This window comes from Xyrauchen texanus, chromosome 8 (assembly GCF_025860055.1).
Source record: "Xyrauchen texanus isolate HMW12.3.18 chromosome 8, RBS_HiC_50CHRs, whole genome shotgun sequence".
Taxonomy (NCBI): Eukaryota; Metazoa; Chordata; class Actinopteri; order Cypriniformes; family Catostomidae; genus Xyrauchen; species Xyrauchen texanus.
This window is the reverse complement of record NC_068283.1, coordinates 9081679-9104910: the sequence shown is the minus strand read 5'-3', so window position 1 is coordinate 9104910 and position 23232 is coordinate 9081679. Positions and strand designations below refer to the sequence as shown.

Below are 23232 nucleotides of genomic sequence, written 5' to 3'. Positions count from 1 at the left end.
GAGCTGGAAATCACCTGTCACCAGCCTGTATCTGAAAAGTCATAAATATGACATTAGTTACCATGAGATTAGTGAAAACAATGAACATGAGGTAACATAAAAAGGCAACAGAAACCCTAGCCTGAAATAAGTTGAGGCAAATAACGGTAAGCGAACACTAATCCTCAACAACATCGCTGTAACAACATACTCATGCTACATACATATGCCGGTGTGTTACATAAATATATAAAATAAATGGATTTATTGACTACTAATTACCAGAAATCGCAGTTCTGTCACTCTACTCTAACAGTTTGAAATGCCCGCCAAAGCACTTCCTGGAACTATCTGAAGTCTACGTGAATCACGTGACGATCAAGCATTCAGAACTTCCGTTGTCGCAACTCTCTCTCTATATGGCTCTGGCTAACATCATGAATATTACTTATGTATAGTTAAAGTCATGGTTTCTACTTTATTAAACTAAGTGTTAAGGGCCAGTGTTTAAACATCGATTTTGTAAGAACTGTAAGATTAATGACCAACGTCTTTGAAGTCCATCCTGGATTAACTGCAGAAGTTCACATAGATGCAATTGTCCTTAATTGTTAATTGGCTGATGAAGGCTTTTGTTGGCAATTGTTAGTCTATGCATTCTATTTCAAGATCGTAGTCCATCAATAGACCGAGGTGATGCAGGCTGAGATCAGGGATGTGAAACACAGTTCAACCTGGCTGGTAATTTCGGTGAGGTTCGGTGTGGTCCATCCTAAATCAAAGGTTCAGACAATGGCATATGAAGTATCCCATGTCTTATGGTTGGAGTTGGCCTCAGTTAATCCTCTGAAGCCCATCGTAATCGACTGAAGTGATGTTTGGCTGGCACCGGCTGCATTTAGTCATCATCATTCAACGACACGTAGCAGTGGAGTCCAACACGAAGCATGCATGGTGCTGGATCCAGCTGGTTCTGGTGACCTCAGGATAGAAGTCCCGAGGTTGAGACAGGGAAACAAATTAAATAATATAAGCATAGATGCCATTCAATTTATTCCAGAGATATAAATCATGATCAATGTTTCTGGTTCCGGCAGACTAAACTAAAGCAGCCTAATTGTGAGTTGGAGGATAAAATAGGTGTATGCCTGGCTAAATAGATGAGTCTTTAGTCTAGACTTAGACTGAGTGAGTGTTAGGGAGACTATTCCATAGTTTAGGAGCCAAATATGAAAAGGATCTTCCTCCTTTTGTGGATTTTGATATTCTATTAACTATTAACAGGCCAGAATTTTGTGATCATTATGAATGTGATGGAATACAGCGTGGCAGAAGGTCACTTAAGTACTGCTACTTAAAGTACTGCTAGTAAATCTTTGTATGTAGTTAACAGAATTTTAACAGGTAGCCAATGTAACAATGATAAAATGAGGCTAATATGATCATATTTCTCATATTTTCTATACTCATTTTGTTCAGTATAATTCTGTTAATCATTTGTGGTTCTTGCCAGGGTAAGCATCACTATTACTATTGCTACTAAAGGGGAAACAATCCCATGGACTTCCACTGAAAGAGGAGCCACCTGAGTCATATCTAGGGGCCAGAACATCAGAAGCAGAGTTGGGTTCTTTTGACTTGAGCCAGTAAGCAATGTGCAACCACCCAGAACACCCCATCAATGACCTAATAACCATCCAGAACACCCTATCAATGACCTAGTAACCACCCAGAACACCCCATTAATGACCTAGCAATCATCCAGAACACCCTATCAATGACCTAGCAACCATCCAGTACACGCTAGCAACTGCATAGCAATGCCCTGGAGACCACTGACATTATAGAGGTTGTTGCGACGAGTTTTGCATGGGCAACACCTCTCACATTTTCTGAAAATGTAAAACTCTAGTTCACTCTATGTTTTACAGGCATCTCTCTGACTTTGAAAGAGGGTTCTAAACCACTGAGAGATATGGCAGAATTTATGCTCATTACCAGAACAGTTCAAAACCTACTAATATCAGCCAATCTGAAGCAGATGAATGTGGTTAGCTCAGGTGAAGACTACACGAAAACTGCTGGTCAGAAGGTGCAACCACAGGCAGTGACAACCGGACCGAGTTTCCCAGAGATATGGACATCAAACATTTATTTGTATTTTTTTATTTGAAGACCAGGCCAACGTGCCACTGTGAACTATTTATGTGTGGTTCCTGTGTAAATTTGTTTTTTTCTCCCAACTTTCGACCTGTGTGGAAAGTTGCACATATGTTTCACAAGTCATCAGCAATTAAAGGTGATGAATGGATGTTATCCAGGAGTGTTAACATCTGAAATGTGATTATTAGTTAAGGAATCTGAACAGCATCCAACAATAGTCACTGTGATGGCGATTGGTAGATAATCTGTAATGAAGAACAGGTTGAATTACAATCTGAATATTGCACTACACATGCATAATTCACATATATGTGCGTTTACAGTGGGGTCCTAAAAAAAGCAAAAAATCTGGGATACAGTGAGGCGACCAATTCGTAAAAGTTAAAATACTGTTTCAAAGGTATAGCCACAAGATGTAAAAACATAGTTTTAGTGTAACAAAATCACTCACTATCCTTTTCTGAGTGAAGTTATATTTAAACGAGGCTTTGTAATCCTGCAAAAATAACGATTTAAACAACTTTAAAGCTCAATAATGTGGGGGGAAGTTTGGGGTTTGATTGTTGCACTAATGTTGGAATGTGGTCTTTTTAATTTTGTTTTTGACACAATCAATTTTTTCTAATATGTCAAAATGCCAAATGTTAATAAGAGCAGATTGTCTCTCTCCACGTGGAATGTGAATGGGTTGGGGCACCCCATAAAAAGAAGGAAGGTTATTTCTTTCTTAAACGTAAGAAATATGATATAGTGTTTCTTTAAGAAAAGCATCTTTCCATGCAGGAAGATGAAAAATTTGGTAAGATGTGGGGTGGTCATGTTTTCTTTAGTGCTGGCTCAAGTAAGAGCAGGGGAGTCATTACATTGATAAATAAACATCTACAATTCAAATGTCTCAAACAGATTAAAGATAAATTAGGAAGAGTCATTGTTGTTTGAGAAATTCAGGGGCAAAGGTTGATTTTGACTAATATGTATGCACCTAACACTGATGGGGGGGCTTTTTTTATAGATTTTGAAGAGATGTTGCAAGCCGCTGGCACCCCTCATGATATAATAGTGGGAGGAGACTTTAATCTTATGATGAACTCAGTCCTTGATCATAGTGAAGCAAAAGTGTGTAAGACTCCTAGAGCAACATTGAAGCTCCAAAGGATGTGTAAAAATCTTGGTCTTACACATATTTGGAGACTTTTGAACCCATCTGGTAGGGACTATATATTCTTTTCATTAGTCCATAAGATTTATTCTAGAATAGATTTTTTTTTTTTTATATCTAAGTCCCTCATGTCATCTGTTGTTGTTCGCTCAATTGGAAATATCTATCTCAGATCATCCCCTTGTGAGTTTAAAGGTGTTGCCACATACGGAGAAAGATAAATCATATAGTTGATGCTTTAATGTATCTCTTTTGCAAAATCCTGAACTCCAACAAATGTTAAAGACTGAAATCAATGTTTATATGGAGACAAACAGGTCCTCAGTATCCTCTGTGTGCGTGGCTTGGGAGGCACTGAAGGCAGTTCTTAAGGGTTGGATCATACAGTATGCCTCATTCATCAAAAAATCCAAAGCACGAGAACTTGTGGAGTTGGAAGGTAATTTTAAAAGTGCAGAGGCAGAGCTGAAGTGCAGAAGATTGTCTGATGACCTCGAAATACAGATATAATACTATTTTGTCGCAGAAGGTGGAGTTTTAGCTTTTCAGGGCAAGACATTGTCCCCCGTCATATTTTGAGTCAGGGGACAAAGCAGGGAAGCTTTTGGCTAGATATATAAAACAGAGAGAGTCTTTTTCTACCATTCCCTCTAGTGGTGGTGAAATATTTACCTCAGCCATTGATATTAATAATGCTTTTAAAAAATTCTATCTTGATTTTCATAGTTCCACATCTTTGTCTACTGATGAAGATATTAGAAACTTTGTGAAACCATTAGAAATCCCTAAACTAATGACTGAGCAAAAAAATTAGGTTAGGTTTCTCCAAGATTTTGTTTTACTATTATGCTTTTGCTTCCACCTGAGAGAGCCCCTCCCTGGATCTTTATTGAACAGGAGGTCCTTGCCTCTATCTTGCCATCGCAGTCTTTCTACCAAGCTCCCCGGAGAAGACACATCCCGTTATCGCGCACATGCATTTAGTGTGGCCATAGCCCATGTTTTTTGGTCCTGTACTAAGATTCAAGAGTTTTGGTCAGAGGTTCAGAGTTTTATCTGTGAGGTCTTGGGCACTCAGATTTTATTCTGCACCAGACTTTGCAATTTGGGTGATGGGGCGGGTATAAATATATTAAATAATCATATCAAATACTGGTTACTTACCTTACCTGCATGATGTTCGGCAGGCAGGTGATACTTAAGGGATGGAAGTTGCTGTGTACCACCAAATGGGCCCTCATTTCATGAGTGGTGCACTGAGTTGGGCAGAGTGGTGGCATTTGAGGAGTTGTCACATAGACGGCTGGGCAGTTTGTGTGCTTATGGCATTAATAGGGCACTTATTTGGCCTTCCTGGTGGGTTGATGGGGAAAAGCAGTGGAGAGGGACATTAATATTTGGAATCCTTTTTCTTTTTTTGGAATCCTTTTTCTTTTTCTTTATTGATCTCTCCAGAGATGTTCAATAGGGTTCAAGTCTGGGCTCTGGCTGGGCCACTCAAGGACATTCACAGAGTTGTCCCGTAGCCACTCCTTTGTTATCTTGGCTATGTGCTTAGGGTCGTTGTCCTGTTGGAAGATGAACCTTCACCCCAGTCTGAGGTCCAGAGCGCTCTGGACAGGTTTTCATCAAGGATGTCTCTGTACATTGCTGCATTCATCTTTCCCTTGATCCGGACTAGTCTCCCAGTTCTTGCCGCTGAAAAACATCCCCACAGAATGATGCTGCCACCAACATGCTTCACTGTAGGGATGGTATTGGCCAGGTGATGAGCGGTGCCTGGTTTCCTCAATACATGACGCTTGCCATTCAGGCCAAAGAGATCAATCTTTGTTTCATCGGACCAGAGAATTTAGTTTCTCATGGTCAGAGTACTTCAGGTACCTTTTGGCAAATTCCAGGTGGGCTGTCACGTGCCTTTTACTGAGGAGTGGATTCCGTCTGGCCACTCTACCATACAGGCCTGATTGGTGGAGTGCTGCAGAAATGTTTGTTCTTCTGGAAGGTTCTCCTCTCTCCACAGAGAAATGCTGGAGCTCTGTCAGAGTGACCATCGGGTTCTTGGTCACCTCCCTTACTTAGGCCCTTCTCCCTCAATTGCTCAGTTTGGCCGTGTGGACAGCTCTAGGAAGAGTCCTGGTGCTTCCAAACTTTTCCATTTACAGATGATGGAGGCCACTGTGCTCATTGGGATATTCAATGCTACAGACATTTTCTGTACCCTTCCTCAGATCTGTGCCTTGATACAATCCTGTCTCGGAGGTCTACAGACAATTCCATGGACTTCATGGCTCGGTTTGTGCTCTGACATGCACTGTTAACTGTGGGACCTTATATAGACAGGTGTGTGCCTTTCCAAATCATGTCCAATCAACTGAATTTACCACAGGTGGACTCCAATCAAGTTGTAGAAACATCTCAAGGATGATCAGTGGAAACAGGATGCACCTGAGCTCAATATTGAGTATCATGGCAAAGGCTGTGAATACTTATGTACATGTGATTTTTTTCATTTCTTTTTAATAAATTTGCAAAGATTTCAAACAAACTTCTTTCACGTTGTCATTATGGGGTATTGTTTGTAGAATTTTGAGGAAAATCATGAATTTAGTCCATTTTTGAATAAGGCTGTAACATAACAAAATGTGGAAAAAGTGCTGTGAATACTTTCCGGACGCACTGTAGTAGGTGCTACCGTTTTCCATTCTGAATATACTGCATGTTTACCATTGCAAAATGCATTCTCTTTTACCTACTATTTTTTTAACCATAGTATTAACGGTAGTATTTAGCATATGCAGTACTCCAGCATTCCATTCATTACATAGCCCATGAATTAGAGACAATATGCCATCTAGTGGTTGAGAAAGCTGCTTGTAAAGGTGCTCAAATATCCAAACATGCATACATATCAATATGCTAATGCAATTTTAAATATAAAGCCATATTTTGAAGAACCATTTTATAGTAATGCAAATGAATCATTCTTCCATTTCACTTCAGTCAAGTCAATTTGAATAAATTCAATCCATGCAAAAGTGCACAAGTCATGTGCCCAGAACAGCAGAATCCCCCGTGAAACTCCACTCAGGTCATTCAGAATCCTTCAGTAGTCTTTATTATGCTTTTGTGCCAATAAATAGACCTCTCATAATTTTAGAGAACTGAATCATTCATGTACACCACAAACATAGCTTTATTATGTACACCCCCTCTTGTTGTACTGTAACAGTGTTTGTGTAGTAAGCAACAAGTCTTTTAAAATGAGCATCAATTTTGACCTTGAGGGAAGCAAATTATTAGGTGCAATCCAGCACAAATATTCTCGCATCTTTACTTTTGCTTAAGAAAACAAGAGAAATCAAACAGGAAAAAATTAAGTACAATTTACTAAATTTGCATAACGCCAATTGTTAGGATGCTTTATGCATTTTGCATGGGAATTAGGTCTCACAAAAGGTCCCATCTAATGCATCTTGTGGTTCTTTCTGCACTACGTGTCAGATTTGGGCCCGTGATGACCAAAATAGAAAAGGAATTCTTTTTTTCACCCTCACCTTGAATCCACAATGTCATTACGACATCTCAACAGGATTTAGCCAAAAAACAACAATGCAGAGATGTTGCTGAATTATCCTGTTATTAAATATTCACTAGTCTACTTTTCAAAAGGAGGTTTTGGCGGATGAGGTACAGCATTCTTTCATTTTCAAACGCCTTAAACACTTTCATAACCTGAACATTCCCATTCGTTTCCATTCAAAGTCTTCCTGTCTGTACAGAGCTTAAAAGACTTGAATGCTTATAAAAGTGGTATAACAGACAAATCTCTGGCTTTTAAGGCAAAGGGTTTGACTAAAGCTTAAATGGACTTCTGGGTCCTGGGTTTTTTGTATCATGTAGCTTGTAGTCATCAAACAAAATAATGATCTTTCAATATCTCACGGGTGGTTCCTCAAAGCCACAGATGTTTTATTTTGTGCATTGTTAGACTTTAAGAGGCGAGGATTGCAGCTCTTGACCAGCTGCCGTATTAACATGAATCACCAGTCACAAATGACTGTTCGAGATCGTGGCTGATGGGCCGTAACATGACAGCGTTGTTGTCCACATCTGGCCTGTTTGCTTTTAAAAATGTTACATCTTCCTGAGCCCACAAAAAAAAACACCCGTCCTATCCACTATGACATCATCGCCAAAACTGAAAGCAATGCGCGCTTCTGCTGCCTTGCTTTCTGACATGCCGAGTGACAATCAATAGTCTCTGAGTAGTGAATATTAAAGTGAGCGAGTGAGAGGTGTGAATATTCTCAAACCGAAGCTCATACTTGAGATTCTTACAAGCTGAGATTTTTCAGGTTGCATAGCAAAACAAGGAGCGTAAAACTACAGACAGATAACTTTTTCAAAATTGGAAAGAGAAGTTTCATCTGAAGCAGCTTTACAACCATGGGATAATATATTTATATATACCTCTTTCCAAAACACCCAACTCCATTCATTTCATAATAAAAATATAGCACACATAGAATAAAGGACCCAGCTGCTATCTATGTGACTTTAGATGATTCACCTTTGTTTATGCAAAAACAACGTCTGAGGGCCAAACTAGCCACAGACAATAGCAACACTCCATTTCCATCATTTCTAGGATATCGTCCTCAAATGCGTGCTGAATCTTGGAGACATCTTACAAAGACGTCCCTCGTGTCTTTATACACCGTCCTGTTCAGTCTTTACATTTTCATTTCATCATAGCCTTTTCATACAGAATGATTAAAAAATAGCTTTTTTTTCTTTTCTTTTAAGTAAAATCAAATCAAAAAAAGAATTAGCTCTTGCATCCAGGTCAAAGAAAAATTAAATGTGATTTTAATCCCAAAAGGTGAAGAATAAAAATGGTTTTCTAAGATGATCGTGCGACAGAAGCTTTAAAAACTCGAAAAACATAAAAGTAAAATCAAACGCTAATACTGATACAAGTCTCAGATTTCCACTCGCTGACTCGCTTCTGTAGACAGTCTCCTGAAAGAATTCGCCATCCATAATTCTTGCAGTTGTCCATTTATCTCTACCTCCGTTTTATTCTTTCACTGAGGGAAGAGGACAGCCGAGTCCTTGGCGTAATAATCACAGTTCCTCTCTTTCTCTCATGTCTCTCCTCTGTAGTTTCACCCTCTACGGTAGGACTTAAGTGTCACCGGAACTCGTAGATGGGCGCGCTGTGTTCAGGGACATGGGTAAGGTTCAAAGACTGGTACCTGTGTGAAAAATGTGACAAAAAGAGGACAAATTTAAACTGGGTTCTTATATTCCAACTAAGGCTGGTTGATATTAGCAATGCACTGATCCGATACCTGGGTCAGTATCGACTCGGACACTGACGTTTTTAATTGGATCGGGGATCAGTCCGATGAGCCTGATCGAAATCCGGTACAGTGTGTTAGTGACTGTCGTTACGATCAAGCTCAAAAATGCCATTAAAGAAGCATTAAAGTAGTCCATATGACTCATGCAATTTATGAACGCTTAGTGAAGTTCAAAATGCTGCATTTAAAGGTGCACTAAGCGATTCCAGAGAAACAATGTTGATATTTGAACTCAACTGCCAAAACAAACACACCTCTCCCTTCAGTGCTCCTTTGGAAGCTCTGCCCCCCCAAATTCATGCACGCAAGATGGTTTTATGCACACCAGCTCCAGACACTCACAACTCTCCTGCTACTAAATCTAACATCACAACAACAGCATATATGGGTTCTGTGAAACATAGCAACATTTCTGTTACCCACCTATCGAGAAGAAAAAGAGCAACATCTGCATCCGTCTTCAAGACCTTTACCTCTCGGAGGTCTCTCAAACACTGAAAAGCCTCGCAGATGTTGACACGGCTCCTAGCCCTCGACCTTAAACCCTTCTTTTTTAGTTTATATTCGTCTGGCCTTTTTCTCTTGGTCTGATTCTCAGCCATTTGTCCTCCACGGAGTTTAGAAAGTTCACATCATCCATCGCTCTTCTAATGAATTTCCCTCTCACTCTGCCCCCACCCCCCATCCTGTGCACATGCAAGAACCACCCCTTGTTGCTGATTGGCTGGAGTAGTGTTGTGTGGATCGCTCCGATCCACTTTGTTTTGTCCCAATCACAGAGCCAAGGCTGTGTACAAATACTAGGTTTTTTTTCAGCCCACCCACAGAACGGACAGCTAGCAGACTGTGAGGAGATATGTGCAGAATTTGACAAAAAAAAAAAAGTGTATTGGAGTAGAATTACCGAGTGCACCTTTAAGAAGTACCGTATTTTCCAGAAATATCGTCACACCAAAATTTAAGTCGCACCTGGTCAAAATCATAATCAAAACACTTTTAGTCTGTGAGTTAAACAATATGCCTGTTGTATTCTACTCATTAACATTAGCGTCTGTCTATCTGTGAATATTTCTGATATTTGAAGCCCTGTTAGCTGGGCACCAACTATCCGGTTCACTGACTGAATGTTTTTACGACGAATGTGATGAAATTAAATTGTATGCGCATGTGAGGAGTTGCGTTTGACAGCAGTCTAAACACTCCGAATAGGGAACTTTAAAGCTATTACCGTCTTTATGACTGAAGTTTTCATCTGTTTAAGTGTAAGCATATGTGTTTTGGTGCGTGTTACCCGTCCGACATCAGTTATGAATAAATTATGTATATTATTCACTTCGGACTAGAAGCAGGGCTTGACAACAAGGACTACCCGATGGCCCGGGGCCAGTGTGAGAGAGCTTCGGGCCAGTTGCTAGAACGGTCACTTGTCCGATAACATGCATGCGCACTCATAAAGGGACAGAGCGCTATTTTTATTCCCACTGTAAAAAAGCAAAAAGAGATGAAGCTCCGAATGAGACATAAGAAATTTTCACAATAGTGCAGCTTTTCCAGTAGTAAGATAATTGTTTTAGCAAGCATCACTGTACCATCACAAAATGATAAATTTGTCACGCAAACTTAGCAACTGAGCTGAGGGAATAATCAAACATGTGTTATTATGATAACGTAATAATGTGATTATTAATCCCTGTAAAGCTGTGATTCAAATAAATACAGTCTGTATGTGCTGCGCACTTCAGAGTGATCTCTGTCATTTCACAAACAAAAGCAGGTTTGATGATCATGATGAGGTGTTTTCAATGTATGAGCGGCCATCTCTACACATTCATTTTGAAGCGTGCATCACTTTTACGCATTTATTCCGTTGAATCAAATAATTTTTTTCATTTATTACACTAGGATTTTTATTTTAATTTGATTAATTGTACATTCAAACATTCATTTTTGTCCAAATGTTTCATATTCCATGACATTCTGCATTTTAATGCTAATCTCATTTATATGACTACATTCAGTTTTTTCCATGTACTACGTGTGGTAACCGCGGTATAAGCTGACACTGATTGTTGAATTATTGAAAATTAATTAACATCACGAGGTTGAATTAACATCATGATCTCCCTCTGTTGGACCACGACTGCCAAGCACATGATTGACTGTAGCTGTAACAAATCAAGCGATCTCCCTCTGTTGGACCGCGACTGCCAAGCACATGATTGGCCGTAGCTGTAACCAATCAAGCGATCTCCCTCTGTTGGACCGCGACTGCCAAGCACATGATTGGCCGTAGCTGTAACAAATCAAGCGATCTCCCTCTGTTGGACCGCGACTGCCAAGCACACGATTGGCTGTAGCTGTAACAAATCAAGCGATCTCCCTCTGTTGGACCGCGACTGCCAAGCACACGATTGGCTGTAGCTGTAACAAATCAAGCGATCTCCCTCTGTTGGACCGCGACTGCCAAGCACATGATTGGCTGTAGCTGTAACCAATCAAGCGATCTCCCTCTGTTGGACCGCGACTGCCAAGCACCCGATTGACCGTAGCTGTAACAAATCAAGCGATCTCCCTCTGTTGGACCGCGACTGCCAAGCACACGATTGGCTGTAGCTGTAACAAATCAAGCGATCTCCCTCTGTTGGACCGCGACTGCCAAGCACACGATTGGCTGTAGCTGTAACAAATCAAGCGATCTCCCTCTGTTGGACCGCGACTGCCAAGCACACGATTGGCTGTAGCTGTAACAAATCAAGCGATCTCCCTCTGTTGGACCGCGACTGCCAAGCACATGTTTGGCCGTAGCTGTAACCAATCAAGCGATCTCCCTCTGTTGGACCGTGACTGCCAAGCACCCGATTGACCGTAGCTGTAACAAATCAAGCGATCTCCCTCTGTTGGACCGCGACTGCCAAGCACCCGATTGGCCGTAGCTGTAACCAATCAAGCGATCTCCCTCTGTTGGGCCGCGACTGCCAAGCACCCGATTGGCCGTAGCTGTAACCAATCAAGTGATCTGCCTTGGTTGGACCGTGATTGCCAAGCATGCAATTGGCTGCTGCTGCAGTCAATCATGAGAGTGTAAGCGTCCTTAACCGTTGACCTTGTTACACAAAGCGCAGCCACCGACAGTGGCAAAACGATATTAATTTGTGTATTTGCCAAATCGCAGTACCGATCGTTACCATGTTTTTGTACATGTAACAAAATCCTTGCTAGCAATACTGTCAAACCATTTTATTAAACTGAAATATTTTCCAGGACAAATAATTATTTTCCAGGACATTTAGGTATTTCCATGAATGGAAAACTGCATTGCAAAACTGCAGGTTTTCCAGGACGCATGGGAACCCTGATAAAGTAACCATGGGTTTACTACAGTAATATAGTAGTAACCTGACAGTAGTAAACATGGTTCATTTTATGGTTCCAATGGTTACACTACAAATCTCATGATTAAACTACTGTATGTTTATTGTAGTAAAACCATGGTTCATTTGTATATACAAGGTAATGTCACTCTAATTAAATATATAATTATCAGGTAATTTTTTCTACAATCACATCCAATTGTTATACTATTATAAAAAAAAAAATATTTAAATAGCTTCAATGTAGATAGCTTCTTTTTGTTAGCACGTAACAACATTTTGTAGTGTAGCTAAACTGTAGTTTAACTACTTTACGTTATACGAGCTTGAGATTTCAAAGTAGCTCAAAGTAGTACATGTTTTAAAATGTTCTAGTAAAAAAATATGAGGTCAAAATACTGGTTACTCTGATTAAAACAATACCACCCTTTTATGTAATTTCAGAGCAAATACAAAAATATCTTGATACCCAAGACATTTATGGATGCCAACTCAAGCCAAATATTAGGCCAAAAAAGCCCTCAGTACAAAAGTGCACTTTTTGGCCTAAGATTGCAGTTAATCGGTGTCTATGTAGCCACTTGGAGAGCACAGACGTACCATTCAGAGCTCCTGTGGTAGTAGTAGCCCTCAATGGTGGCTGTAGACTTCTGAAAGCAGATGTAGTAGAAGCCAGCGAAAGAAGCACCGCTGATGTCTTTGATTGTATGATCAGGAACTAAAAACTGCTCCTGAAAGAAACAAACAGAGTTTTGCAACATTTGTACAGCACATTTATTTGATTATTTAGATGTATTTAACTAGATTTGTATATGGCCTGAGAGGTTGTGGAACTGGTTGACAGTACCTTCCACCGCATGAAAACATAGTCACTGTTCTTTAGTTCTTCATAGTCAAAGTCGTCTGAGTTAAAGCTTTTGGCATACTGATAAAATGCCTGAAATTTCCCCTGAGATGACAGAAAGATCTATTTAGCCAATCAGTCACAACTGTGAACCACACAGACCCACTTTTTAGTCGTGACAATCGTGATTCATACAACAGCATTATACAAACTTATTTAATGACTCGTTATTAAATGAGTCTAGATTTGTTACCCAGTGTTTACGGTCGACATCCTCATCCGCATCCCACTTCCTGGTTAAGAAGGGACGTTTCTTGCTTATGATCTCCCCGGCAAAAAATGTAGTCAGAGTGGGATATTCCTATGGATATCAGAATCACTTCAAACTGTCAAATTAAACGAATCGATTCAAAACTCTTAATCAATCATGCAAAAACATTCATGAAAGTCTCCACATGCAATTTGTCATGTTATAAAATGTTTACGTAAAACTATATGTAGGTAAACATTGCTGCTTATTACCATGTATTGTTATATTGATGCTTCCTTGTCTTCATTTGAAGAAAAACATGCCTTGATTATTAACTACTGTAGATTTTTTAAGTATTTTACTTCTGACATGAAAGATTTTGAATCTACATGTAATCCGCTGCAATGGCTGTTTGGTTAAAATGAAGGTTCCTCTAATTGAAAAAACTGTAAACAGGTCACACAGGCTGATTACATCATTTAAAATTAGGTCATTTGGCCCAGAAGCCTGTGAGGTCACTGACTGTCTCACCTCTGTGAGACCTTTGATCTTCAGGTATCCACACAGGTATGAGTCCTCCATAGTCACGTGCTGAGGGTCAAAAACAAGCAGCTTTTTAATTAAATCACTCAAAGGCATTTGGCTAAACTCCAGAATACTGGGAAAGAACAGCAAATGTGGGCCAAAGCAAAAACATCCAATGACAAACCTGTTAAAACCACCCAAGGTATTATTCTGGGCACAAAGATGCGACCCTCATGATGCACTATAGTTTAATTCATATTTAGTACTTAATCTATATTGATTATGGAAAGACCGCTACAGAATGTCATTGCTCAGATTCACTGACATACACTATCGGTGAAGACACTGCCTACCTAGACAAAAAAACGTCATAGTCTCAAAAACTAGTTAAAGGTTCACCCAAATATATTCAACCAAAAATTTAAATCCTCTCATTATGTACTCACCCTCATGCCATCCCAGATGTGTTTGACTTTCTTTCTTCTGCTGAACACAAATAAGGATTTTTAGAAGAATATTTCAGCTCTTTGGGCCCATACAAGTAAATGGTGAGCAGAACTTTGAAGCTTCACAAAGCACATAATGTCAGTGTAAAAGTAATCCATACGACTCCAGTGGTTTAATCCATGTCTTCAGAAGTGATATGATAGGTGTGGGTGAGAAACGGATCAACGTTTAAGTACTTTTTTACTATAAATCGACACTCACTTTTCACATTCTTCTTTCATTTTGGTGATTTGTAGGCTACGTGCATATCGCCCCTACTTGGCAGGGAGGGGTATGTATACTAAAAAAAGATTAAACCACTGGAGTCTTAAGGCAGATTTACATGGCACGCAGTGGCGGCAGGCTTTGCTTGCGATCTACCCGCTTCTCGTTTGTACAGCCATTTTCCATTCACACAAGAAGCGATACGAAAATCGCCAGCAGAAGTGCAATAATGTTACTCACTGCTTCAGCTCAGTTACTGCGTCTGTGAGGTGAGTCTGTACATTTTGTAGTAGTTTTCATGTAAGTGTTTGTATTTTCTGTTTATCTAAAGTTGATATTTCAGACACCTGCTGCGGAAGAGAAAATTAAAGTATACAGTCCATGGCCCATTTGTATGCATCACACCGCAAGCAGTCGTGCACCGGTTTCCTCATCCACACCTGTCATATCACTTCAGAAGACATGGATTAAACCACGGGAGTCATATGGATTACTCTTATGCTGCCAAAGCGGCAGGACTCTCGTGAACCAGCTTGGAAAGCGGTGCCACTTCGACTGCCACCTCCGTTTGGCAGCCTGCTGACTCTATCTCATTGAAAATTAATAGGGAAAGCCTTTATGGATTACTTTTATGCCTTTATTTGCTTTTCTGAGCTTCAAAGTTCTGGTCATCGTTTACTTGTATTGTATGGACCTACTAGAAATATTCTTCTAAAAATCTTAATTTGTGTTCTGCATAAGTCATACACTGTCATTTTAGACATTACAGTCTCAAAGCCTAGTGCTCTACCGACCTAAACACCATTCTTCTGCTTCATAGTCTCAAAATCTAGCGAACTGCCAACCTAGACAAAATGTTTACGGACTTCGTAGCCTATATAGCTAGTAAGGTGCCTAGTTCCAAAATCTAGTGATCTACCTACCAAAGCATCATTACAACATCATAAGGTCTACTGAGATACCTCAGTAGACAACTGTTTTGGGCATCAGAGTTTCAAAACCCAGAGAGCTGCCTACCTAGACTGCATTTTTAGATGCCATATTCTCAAAACCTAGAGATCTATCAACATAAACAAAATGATTTGGCTTTCTGGTTGTCAAAACTAGTGAGCTACCAACCTAGACAGAATGTTTTGAGCTTCGTAGCCTGTAAAACTAGTAAGCCGCCTATTTAGACAGCTGTTTTGGTCATCAAAACCCAGTGAGCTGCCTCCCTAGACTACATTTTCAGATGCCATAGTTTTAAAACCTAGAGATCTACCGACCTAGTCAACACTGTTCGGTCTTATTGCCTTAAAACTAGAGAACTGCTAGTCTAGACATTATTAGGTACCGTAAGTCTCAAAACCTAGTAAGACATCTGCCTCAACAAAATGTTTTGGGCATCACAAGAGCAGCGCGTATGCGCGTTGAAGCCCATAAAAGCTCCATACTAGATAGACAGCTCACTAGGTTTTGCAACACAGCCCGAGTGACCAAAGAGTTTACCTGCAGAACCACCTCGACATCATACGAGTTTCCTTTGCTCTTCTGGTGGCCGCGAAACTGCGAGCCGCTGTAAAGCAGAGAGGTGTTGACGCCGGGCTGATGGGTATTAATCGGCGGGGGAGGAACGAGAGAGGCCGAGGCCAAATAGGCCAGCGACGAGCCCTGACAGCTGTCGATACGGACCGGCATGTTTGATCGCTTCTGCGGGGCAATCCCCGAGCACAAACAGCCTCACGTCGCGTATCAAGCTCACTGGAAGAGCATAAAACACGACAGTGACAGCGCGGTGCGTGAGTTTCAGTTTCTCCCGCAGGACGCGCGGTTACGTCCCTCGGCGTAGAATGTAGGCGCTCAAGCCCCGCGTCATGTGATCCAGCATCCTATTCTCTGATTGGATGGCGGACTTCAGGAGACCAAAATATTGAATGCTCATTGGTCGCTTGAGGACAGACATGCTGGGATTTGTAGTTCTATTTGGAGGAGCCGTCAACGTTAAAGGTGTGACAGCTAAACGTTTCTAAATGATAAATTAATCAGTTAAAGATTTTCAACGATCTTATTATGATCACGAAGCATTTAAAAATTAATTAAAAACACTTTTGTTTGTACTAATTTAATATGTTGGTTTATGTATTACGGTTTGTACTTTTGAAATTTGGCCACAGGGTTGTCTTTCGCTGTGGTAATTTATATAATAATATTAGATATATCATTTTAATATTAATTTACACATACATTTATAGCTGCCAACTTTCCATTTGAAATGTCCTTTTATGTGTGTCACACTCTCTCTCTCTCTTACTGCCCAAAATTGGACATTTCTGCAACACCACTATCTTCTCTGTAGATGGCAGCATTTTCATCATCATGTATCTATTTACACAAACAGAAATATTATATTATATTATATTACATTATATACCAATTTCAGCATCCAGGTGTTGATTCGTGCTAGCAGCTCATCCTCCCTGTTGAACCCTGGCTGCACTGGTCACTGTGTCCTTGTCTAAAAAGGGCTACAGGGCAGCAAATGGAATAAGGTCAAAGGAGCATTCAATACTGACACTCAAGTAAGTCTCTAGACTCCAAACCATTACCATGGTTTTAACATCCTTTGTAAAACATTTCTGAATAGTAAACACATTGAAGCTTTTAATGACACACTTTTATCCTGACCATTGCCACATCATCTGGCATTTCCTCCTCTACCTCATTTTTTGACTGACAGGATATATCCCTCGCACATATTTAATGAACCCTCCAACCATGTCCGGGATGTTCCTCTCAAAGCCTTTGATGATGTCCTTAAAAGAAAAAAAGAAAACACATTTGTAAAAATTTCTTGAAGGATGTGTATTATTACTACAAAATACAGTATATTAAAATTTGTATATACTGTATATAGGATCATATATTTGGCTACATATTTGTATCAAATCTAATAAAACTGACATGTAACCAAATATTCAAGATTAGAAGTGACCATGTAAAAATCAAAAAACTAATTTTTACTGTAGTTTACTGTATAGCACAGGAACAACCATTTCACTAAAAAGTAGTAACACTTTACCGGAAGGTTCTATTTGTTAACATTACATAATGCATTAGGTATCATGACCTAAAAATGAACAATATTTGAACAAAGTTTTACAGCAATTACTAATCTTGGTTAATGTAAATGGACCCACTTTATATTAGGTTTATTTAACTACTATGTATTTAATGTATTTACAAATGTGTTGTAGTAGCATTGCACTTACATTTAAAGTACCTGCATTTAATTACATCTGTAAGTACACTGTTAAAATTACCCCTAACCCTGCTTCTAAATATCCCATACCTCAACCTCAGTAGCAGCAAATGTGAATCTTGTGAAAACTTTGCAGAACAACATGTGGTTACACAAAAAATACATGGTATTGGATGTATTATTTTCCTCCCCTTTTTCTCCCCATTTTGGAATGCCCAATTCCCAATGTGCTCTAAGTTCTCATGGTGGTGTAGTGACTCGCCTCAATCCGGGTGGCGGTGGACGAATCTCAGTTGCCTCCGCTTCTGAGACCATCAATCCGCACATCTTATCACGTGGCTTGTTGAGCGACCTAGTGAGTGTGGAGGCTCATGCTATTATTCACAGCATCCACACACATCTCACCACACGCCCCACTGACAGCAACATTAAAACATTATAGCAACCATGAGGATGTTACCCCATGTGACTCTATCCTCCCTAGCAACTGGGCCAATTTGGTTGCTTAGAAGACCTGTCTGGAGTCACTCAGCACACCCTGGATTCAAACTCGTGACTCTGATGTATTGAATGTATTTTAATGTTAGTACATAGTTGTAAAAAAACATATTATATAAAGTGGAACGATGTAAATTTATGAAAATATAATTGTTCATTGTTATTTCATGTTAGTTCAGAATGCATTAACTAATGTAACACATACAACATTAGTTATAATAATCCAAATAATGATAATATATTATTATATTGTAATAAGCAAGTGCTGTAAAAGTGCTTGTTTATTGTTAATTCATGTTAAGTAATGTAGTTTCCTTTTTTTAACAAATACAACCTTATTTTAAAGTGTTACCAAAATATGTATATGGTAAATATGTATTTATATACAAATTAATATGTATATATACAGTATATACACTCACCTAAAGGATTATTAGGAACACCTGTTCAATTTCTCATTAATGCAATTATCTAATCAACCAATCACATGGCAGTTGCTTCAATGCATTTAGGGGTGTGGTCCTGGTCAAGACAATCTCCTGAACTCCAAACTGAATGTCAGAATGGGAAAGAAAGGTGATTTAAGCAATTTTGAGCGTGGCATGGTTGTTGGTGCCAGACGGGCCGGTCTGAGTATTTCACAATCTGCTCAGTTACTGGGATTTTCACGCACAACCATTTCTAGGGTTTACAAAGAATGGTGTGAAAAGGAAAAAACATCCAGTATGCTGCAGTCCTGTGGGCTGAAAATGCCTTGTTGATGCTAGAGGTCAGAGGAGAATGGGCCAACTGATTCAAGCTGATAGAAGAGCAACTTTGCCTGAAATAACCACTAGTTACATCCAAGGTATGCAGCAAAGCATTTGTGAAGCCACAACATGCACAACCTTGAGGCGGATGGGCTACAACAGCAGAAGACCCCACCGGTACCACTCATCTCCACTACAAATAGGAAAAAGAGGCTACAATTTGCAAGAGCTCACCAAAATTGGACAGTTGAAGACTGGAAAAATGTTGCCTGGTCTGATGAGTCTCGATTTCTGTTGAGACATTCAGATGGTAGAGTCAGAATTTGGTGTAAACAGAATGAGAACATGGATCCATCATGCCTTGTTACCACTGTGCAGGCTGGTGGTGGTGGTGTAATGGTGTGGGGATGTTTTCTTGACACACTTTAGGCCGCTTAGTGCCAATTGGGCATCGTTTAAATGCCACGGCCTACCTGAGCATTGTTTCTGACCATGTCCATCCCTTTATGGCCACCATGTACCCATCCTCTGATGGCTACTTCCAGCAGGATAATGCACCATGTCACAAAGCTCGAATCATTTCAAATTGGTTTCTTGAACATGACAATGAGTTCACTGTACTAAAATGGCCCCCACAGTCACCAGATCTCAACCCAATAGAGCATCTTTGGGATGTGGTGGAACGGGAGCTTCGTGCCCTGGATGTGCATCCCACAAATCTCCATCAACTGCAAGATGCTATCCTATCAATATGGGCCAACATTTCTAAAGAATGCTTTCAGCACCTTGTTGAATCAATGCCACGTAGAATTAAGGCAGTTCTGAAGGCGAAAGGGGGTCAAACACAGTATTAGTATGGTGTTCCTAATAATCCTTTAGGTGAGTGTATACTGTGTGTGTGTGTGTGTGTGTGTGTATTCATTTAGTTTCATTATTATTATTTAAAAACAGAACCAAATCAATCTAAGGAACAATATTAGGACATGCAGGTATCCAGTAGGGATGCACTGATAGAAAATGTGTGTGCCAATGCTGATTATTTAGAACAACAAACTCCCCCTGTGAGGTTTTCTAACCCTTCAATCCTCTCGATGACATTATTATCCAGCTGAAGATTTGTTAGAGAGCTGAAATGCCCCAGGTGGCAAAACTTCAGGATGTCTGCAGAAAGACATGAGCCCTAAAATGCCAGAAACTTCAGATGAGAGCTGTGACTGTATCCTTGCAAAAGTTTCTTTTCCTGATAAATGCACTCCTAGTTTGGTATAATAATTAAAAAGTTGATATAGTAACATAAAAACAGATCTATTATTGGGTGAATCTCACAAAGCCTGAAAAGAACATAATCAGAGATATATTTCACCACAAAATAAAAAAAATTATTGTTTGAATGAAGAAAATGAAATTGGTATTTTTTTGTATATACCATTGTTTTTGAACATCATTTTCATGGCAATAAAGGGCAAATAAATCTCAATCTGTAATGCAAAATATAAAATATATATTTTTTAAGTATTTACAGGATACATCATGGAAGTATTAGTTGTAATGCCTTCACAGTATGTTGATATAATAATAATAATAATACAAATTATTGTTCCCAGATAGGAGGATTTTTAATACATTATTGAGAATCAAATGAGAATCATCATTCAGAATGAGAATTATTTGACAAAATCAACCATAAAACATCCAGATGCATTACGATAATGACATTTTAAAGGGGAAAATGAGCTTAACTTTCAATGAAAATGTCACAATGCTAAATAAATAAATAAACAAATAAGCAAAATTATGAATAAATAATTAAATAAATACAGAAATAAATAAATGAATGAAAGAGTAAATAAATACAGAAATGAATGAATGAAATAAAGAATGACTGAATGACTAAATGAGCAAATAAATAAATGAATGATCAAATAAAAAAATAAATACATGAATGAATAAACACATAAATAAATGAATAAATGAGTAATTAACTAAATACATGCATAAATAAATGAATTCATGATTTAGTAAATGAATGAATAAATAAATACATAAAGAAATAAATGAGTAAATAAATACATGTATGTATGAATGAAGGAATTAATGAATTAATACATAAATAAATGAATAAATTAGTAAATAATAAATACATGAATAAATGAATGTGTAAATAATAAACACATAAATGAATGAATGACTAAATACATAAATTAATAAATATATAAATAAACAGATAATTACATAAATGTATGAATTAATGAATACATAAATAAATAAATTAGCAAATAAGTAAATAAATACATAAATACATGTATGTATGAATGAAAGAATTCATTAATTAATAAATACATAAATGAATGAATGTATACATACATAAATAATTAAATATATTCATAATGTAAATTAATGCATGAATATACAAATAAATGGATGAGAAAATAAATAAATAAACAAACACAAAAATATAAATACATGAATTAATGAATGAATGAAAAACATGATTTATTTTCTTTATGCAAAACATGTAACCTTGTATTTTTCTATTTGATTTGTGGGTGTTCATCCTAAACATTTTAGGTTTGTTCTCTCTTACTTCACAATGACCTTAATAAAGTACTAAGCAATACCACACAGTTTCCAATGATAACGGCTGAAGTTTGAAACGATCATTCAGTGATGTTCTTCCTCCTGCTGAAGCACCTCCTTACACCGGATGCCCTCCGCCCTGGCAATGTTTCCAGCCTGCCCTTGAGGTTCCTGTTCTATCATCTCCTCATCCACCACTTTCGGTTCATCATGCTGCCAAAACATTTTACAGCGGACCTTCACCAGTTGCAATGATTATGAGATCATGAGATCATTAGTTTAATAAAAAATCTCGTATATTTAATAAAAGACCTGCTTGGAAATATATAACTGAGGACGGACTCGCCAGCTGAACACCAACACTGTTTCTTAGCAAGAGCTGACGTTAAACGAGATTAAAGCGGACAAAATACATTTAAGAAATTTGAGTAAATGAAGAATTCCATCTTTAAGAATTTTCCGTGATTGACAGTGGTATTAATCAATCAATGAAAGGTTTTGTCGTGTTTTAACCAATCACACAGTGCTATGGGCGGGGCTTGATTGCGCTGTCTGTCAGTCTCTCTCTCTCTCTCGACGGATTTTTGTTGTCGTCAAGATGGAGTTCTTGTTGGGGAACCCGTACAGCTCTCCCGTTGGCCAGTGCATTGGTGAGTTAACGGCGGATGACTGCCTCCTCTTCAATACCATGTCTTATAATACAACTTTAAAGAATAGTACGGATCAAATTTGTTCGTCATACCCTTTTCGGGCACTAAATGTGTCTAATAACCGGCAGCATCCTGGAGGCGCGTGAACGGTCAACAATGTTAGCTAAATGAAATGATGTGCTAGCCAGCGTCCTCTAATATTGGTTTAGAGATTGCAAGGCAACTCAAATCATGTGTTTTTATGATTGGGTAATTCCTAACTGACCCACCAGTAATCTTCAGAGAGCAACAGTTTGAATATGACTAAATAGATGGAGAAGACCATCTGTAAGATTAAGTTTCATCATCATAAAATGTAACTAGTTAAATGTTAACTAAGTCTGCTTGGAGATATGGCCTCTCACTGTGTGTTTATCTCATTTTGATTACTTTGAATCATAACGCTTATCGCTGTGCTGTGATTAGATCAGTGTAATTCACATACGTCCTGTTATTAGGTGCTTATAGGTTTTATAAGCGATTAGTTTCATTATGTTGTCTGTTTTGCAGTTTTTAATTGTGGGATATAGTTGATCAATAGGTGGTTAGTTGATTTGACATGTCAAGCAGTGACAGCAGAGTAGTGTGGTTTGACATGCCCTACATTCAAGCATTTATTGTATTCTTGCATATCCTCACTATAAACATACATAGGCCTACATAACAATTTTAACTTAAAATTATGTTAACACACAAACAAGCTAAAAGATAATGTCCATGTCTGCAATAGTTACAATTACATTCACTGATAGAGGAAGAGCATATGTTAAACCAGTTTGTGCTGACATGTCTGGTCCTGAAATCAGTTGCAGTCATCATATATAAAGCTGCTGGTATAGGATCCAGTCATCTGACATTCAATAACTCTTCTTTGTTGACGTTGCAGGGTGTGCAGACTGGTGCACAAGTGGCATCTTTAACCCCACCTGGTCTGGGGTTTCCCTTGTTTTACTTGAGCAGTGTTGTGAGCAGTTATTTGCAGAAATGGTAGCTTATTGGTATTTGAAAGCTGTTTTGTGTGTATGTGTGTGTGTGTGTCTCTCATAATGGAATTAGAGGCTGGATTGTGTTGAATGATTTGCAATTGACATTGCTGCTGTGACTGCCATA

At 38.8% G+C, this 23232-nt stretch overlaps 2 protein-coding genes across 5 annotated transcripts in view; one reads left to right on the top strand and one right to left on the bottom strand.

Moving 5' to 3' along the window:
* Positions 1-6268: 6268 nt before the first annotated feature.
* LOC127647664 (glucose-induced degradation protein 4 homolog) lies at positions 6269-16203 on the bottom strand. The gene is made up of 6 exons (XM_052132064.1): positions 15860-16203; positions 13667-13726; positions 13139-13246; positions 12889-12990; positions 12642-12772; positions 6269-8562 (listed from the first exon to the last, which is right to left on the bottom strand). The coding sequence occupies exons 1-6, from the start codon at positions 16046-16048 to the stop codon at positions 8499-8501; spliced, it is 654 nt and encodes a 217-aa protein (XP_051988024.1). The 5' UTR covers positions 16049-16203; the 3' UTR covers positions 6269-8498.
* A 5328-nt stretch (positions 16204-21531) lies between these two features.
* The window catches only part of LOC127647655 (TOM1-like protein 2), a 38959-nt gene continuing 37258 nt past the window's right edge, over positions 21532-23232 (top strand). The window contains exon 1 of one of the 4 annotated variants that reach the window (XM_052132049.1): positions 21532-22083. In XM_052132049.1, the coding sequence (XP_051988009.1) occupies positions 22032-22083 (52 nt within the window). In that variant the 5' untranslated portion in view covers positions 21532-22031. The remainder of the gene's footprint in view (positions 22084-23232) is intronic. The other 3 variants (XM_052132048.1, XM_052132050.1, XM_052132052.1) reach the window with 3 other exon arrangements.

What these genes read in the sequence shown, in the direction of transcription:
- LOC127647664 (XM_052132064.1), bottom strand. Translation starts at nt 16,048, where the DNA reads ATGCCGGTCCGTATCGACAGCTGTCAGGGCTCGTCGCTGGCCTATTTG. An exon ending in ATGTCGACCGTAAACACTGG is followed by an intron (nt 12,991 to 13,138) that starts GTAACAAATCTA and finishes CTGTCATCTCAG; the next exon opens with GGGAAATTTCAGGCATTTTA. An exon ending in TACCACAGGAGCTCTGAATG is followed by an intron (nt 8,563 to 12,641) that starts GTACGTCTGTGC and finishes TTTTTCACACAG; the next exon opens with GTACCAGTCTTTGAACCTTA.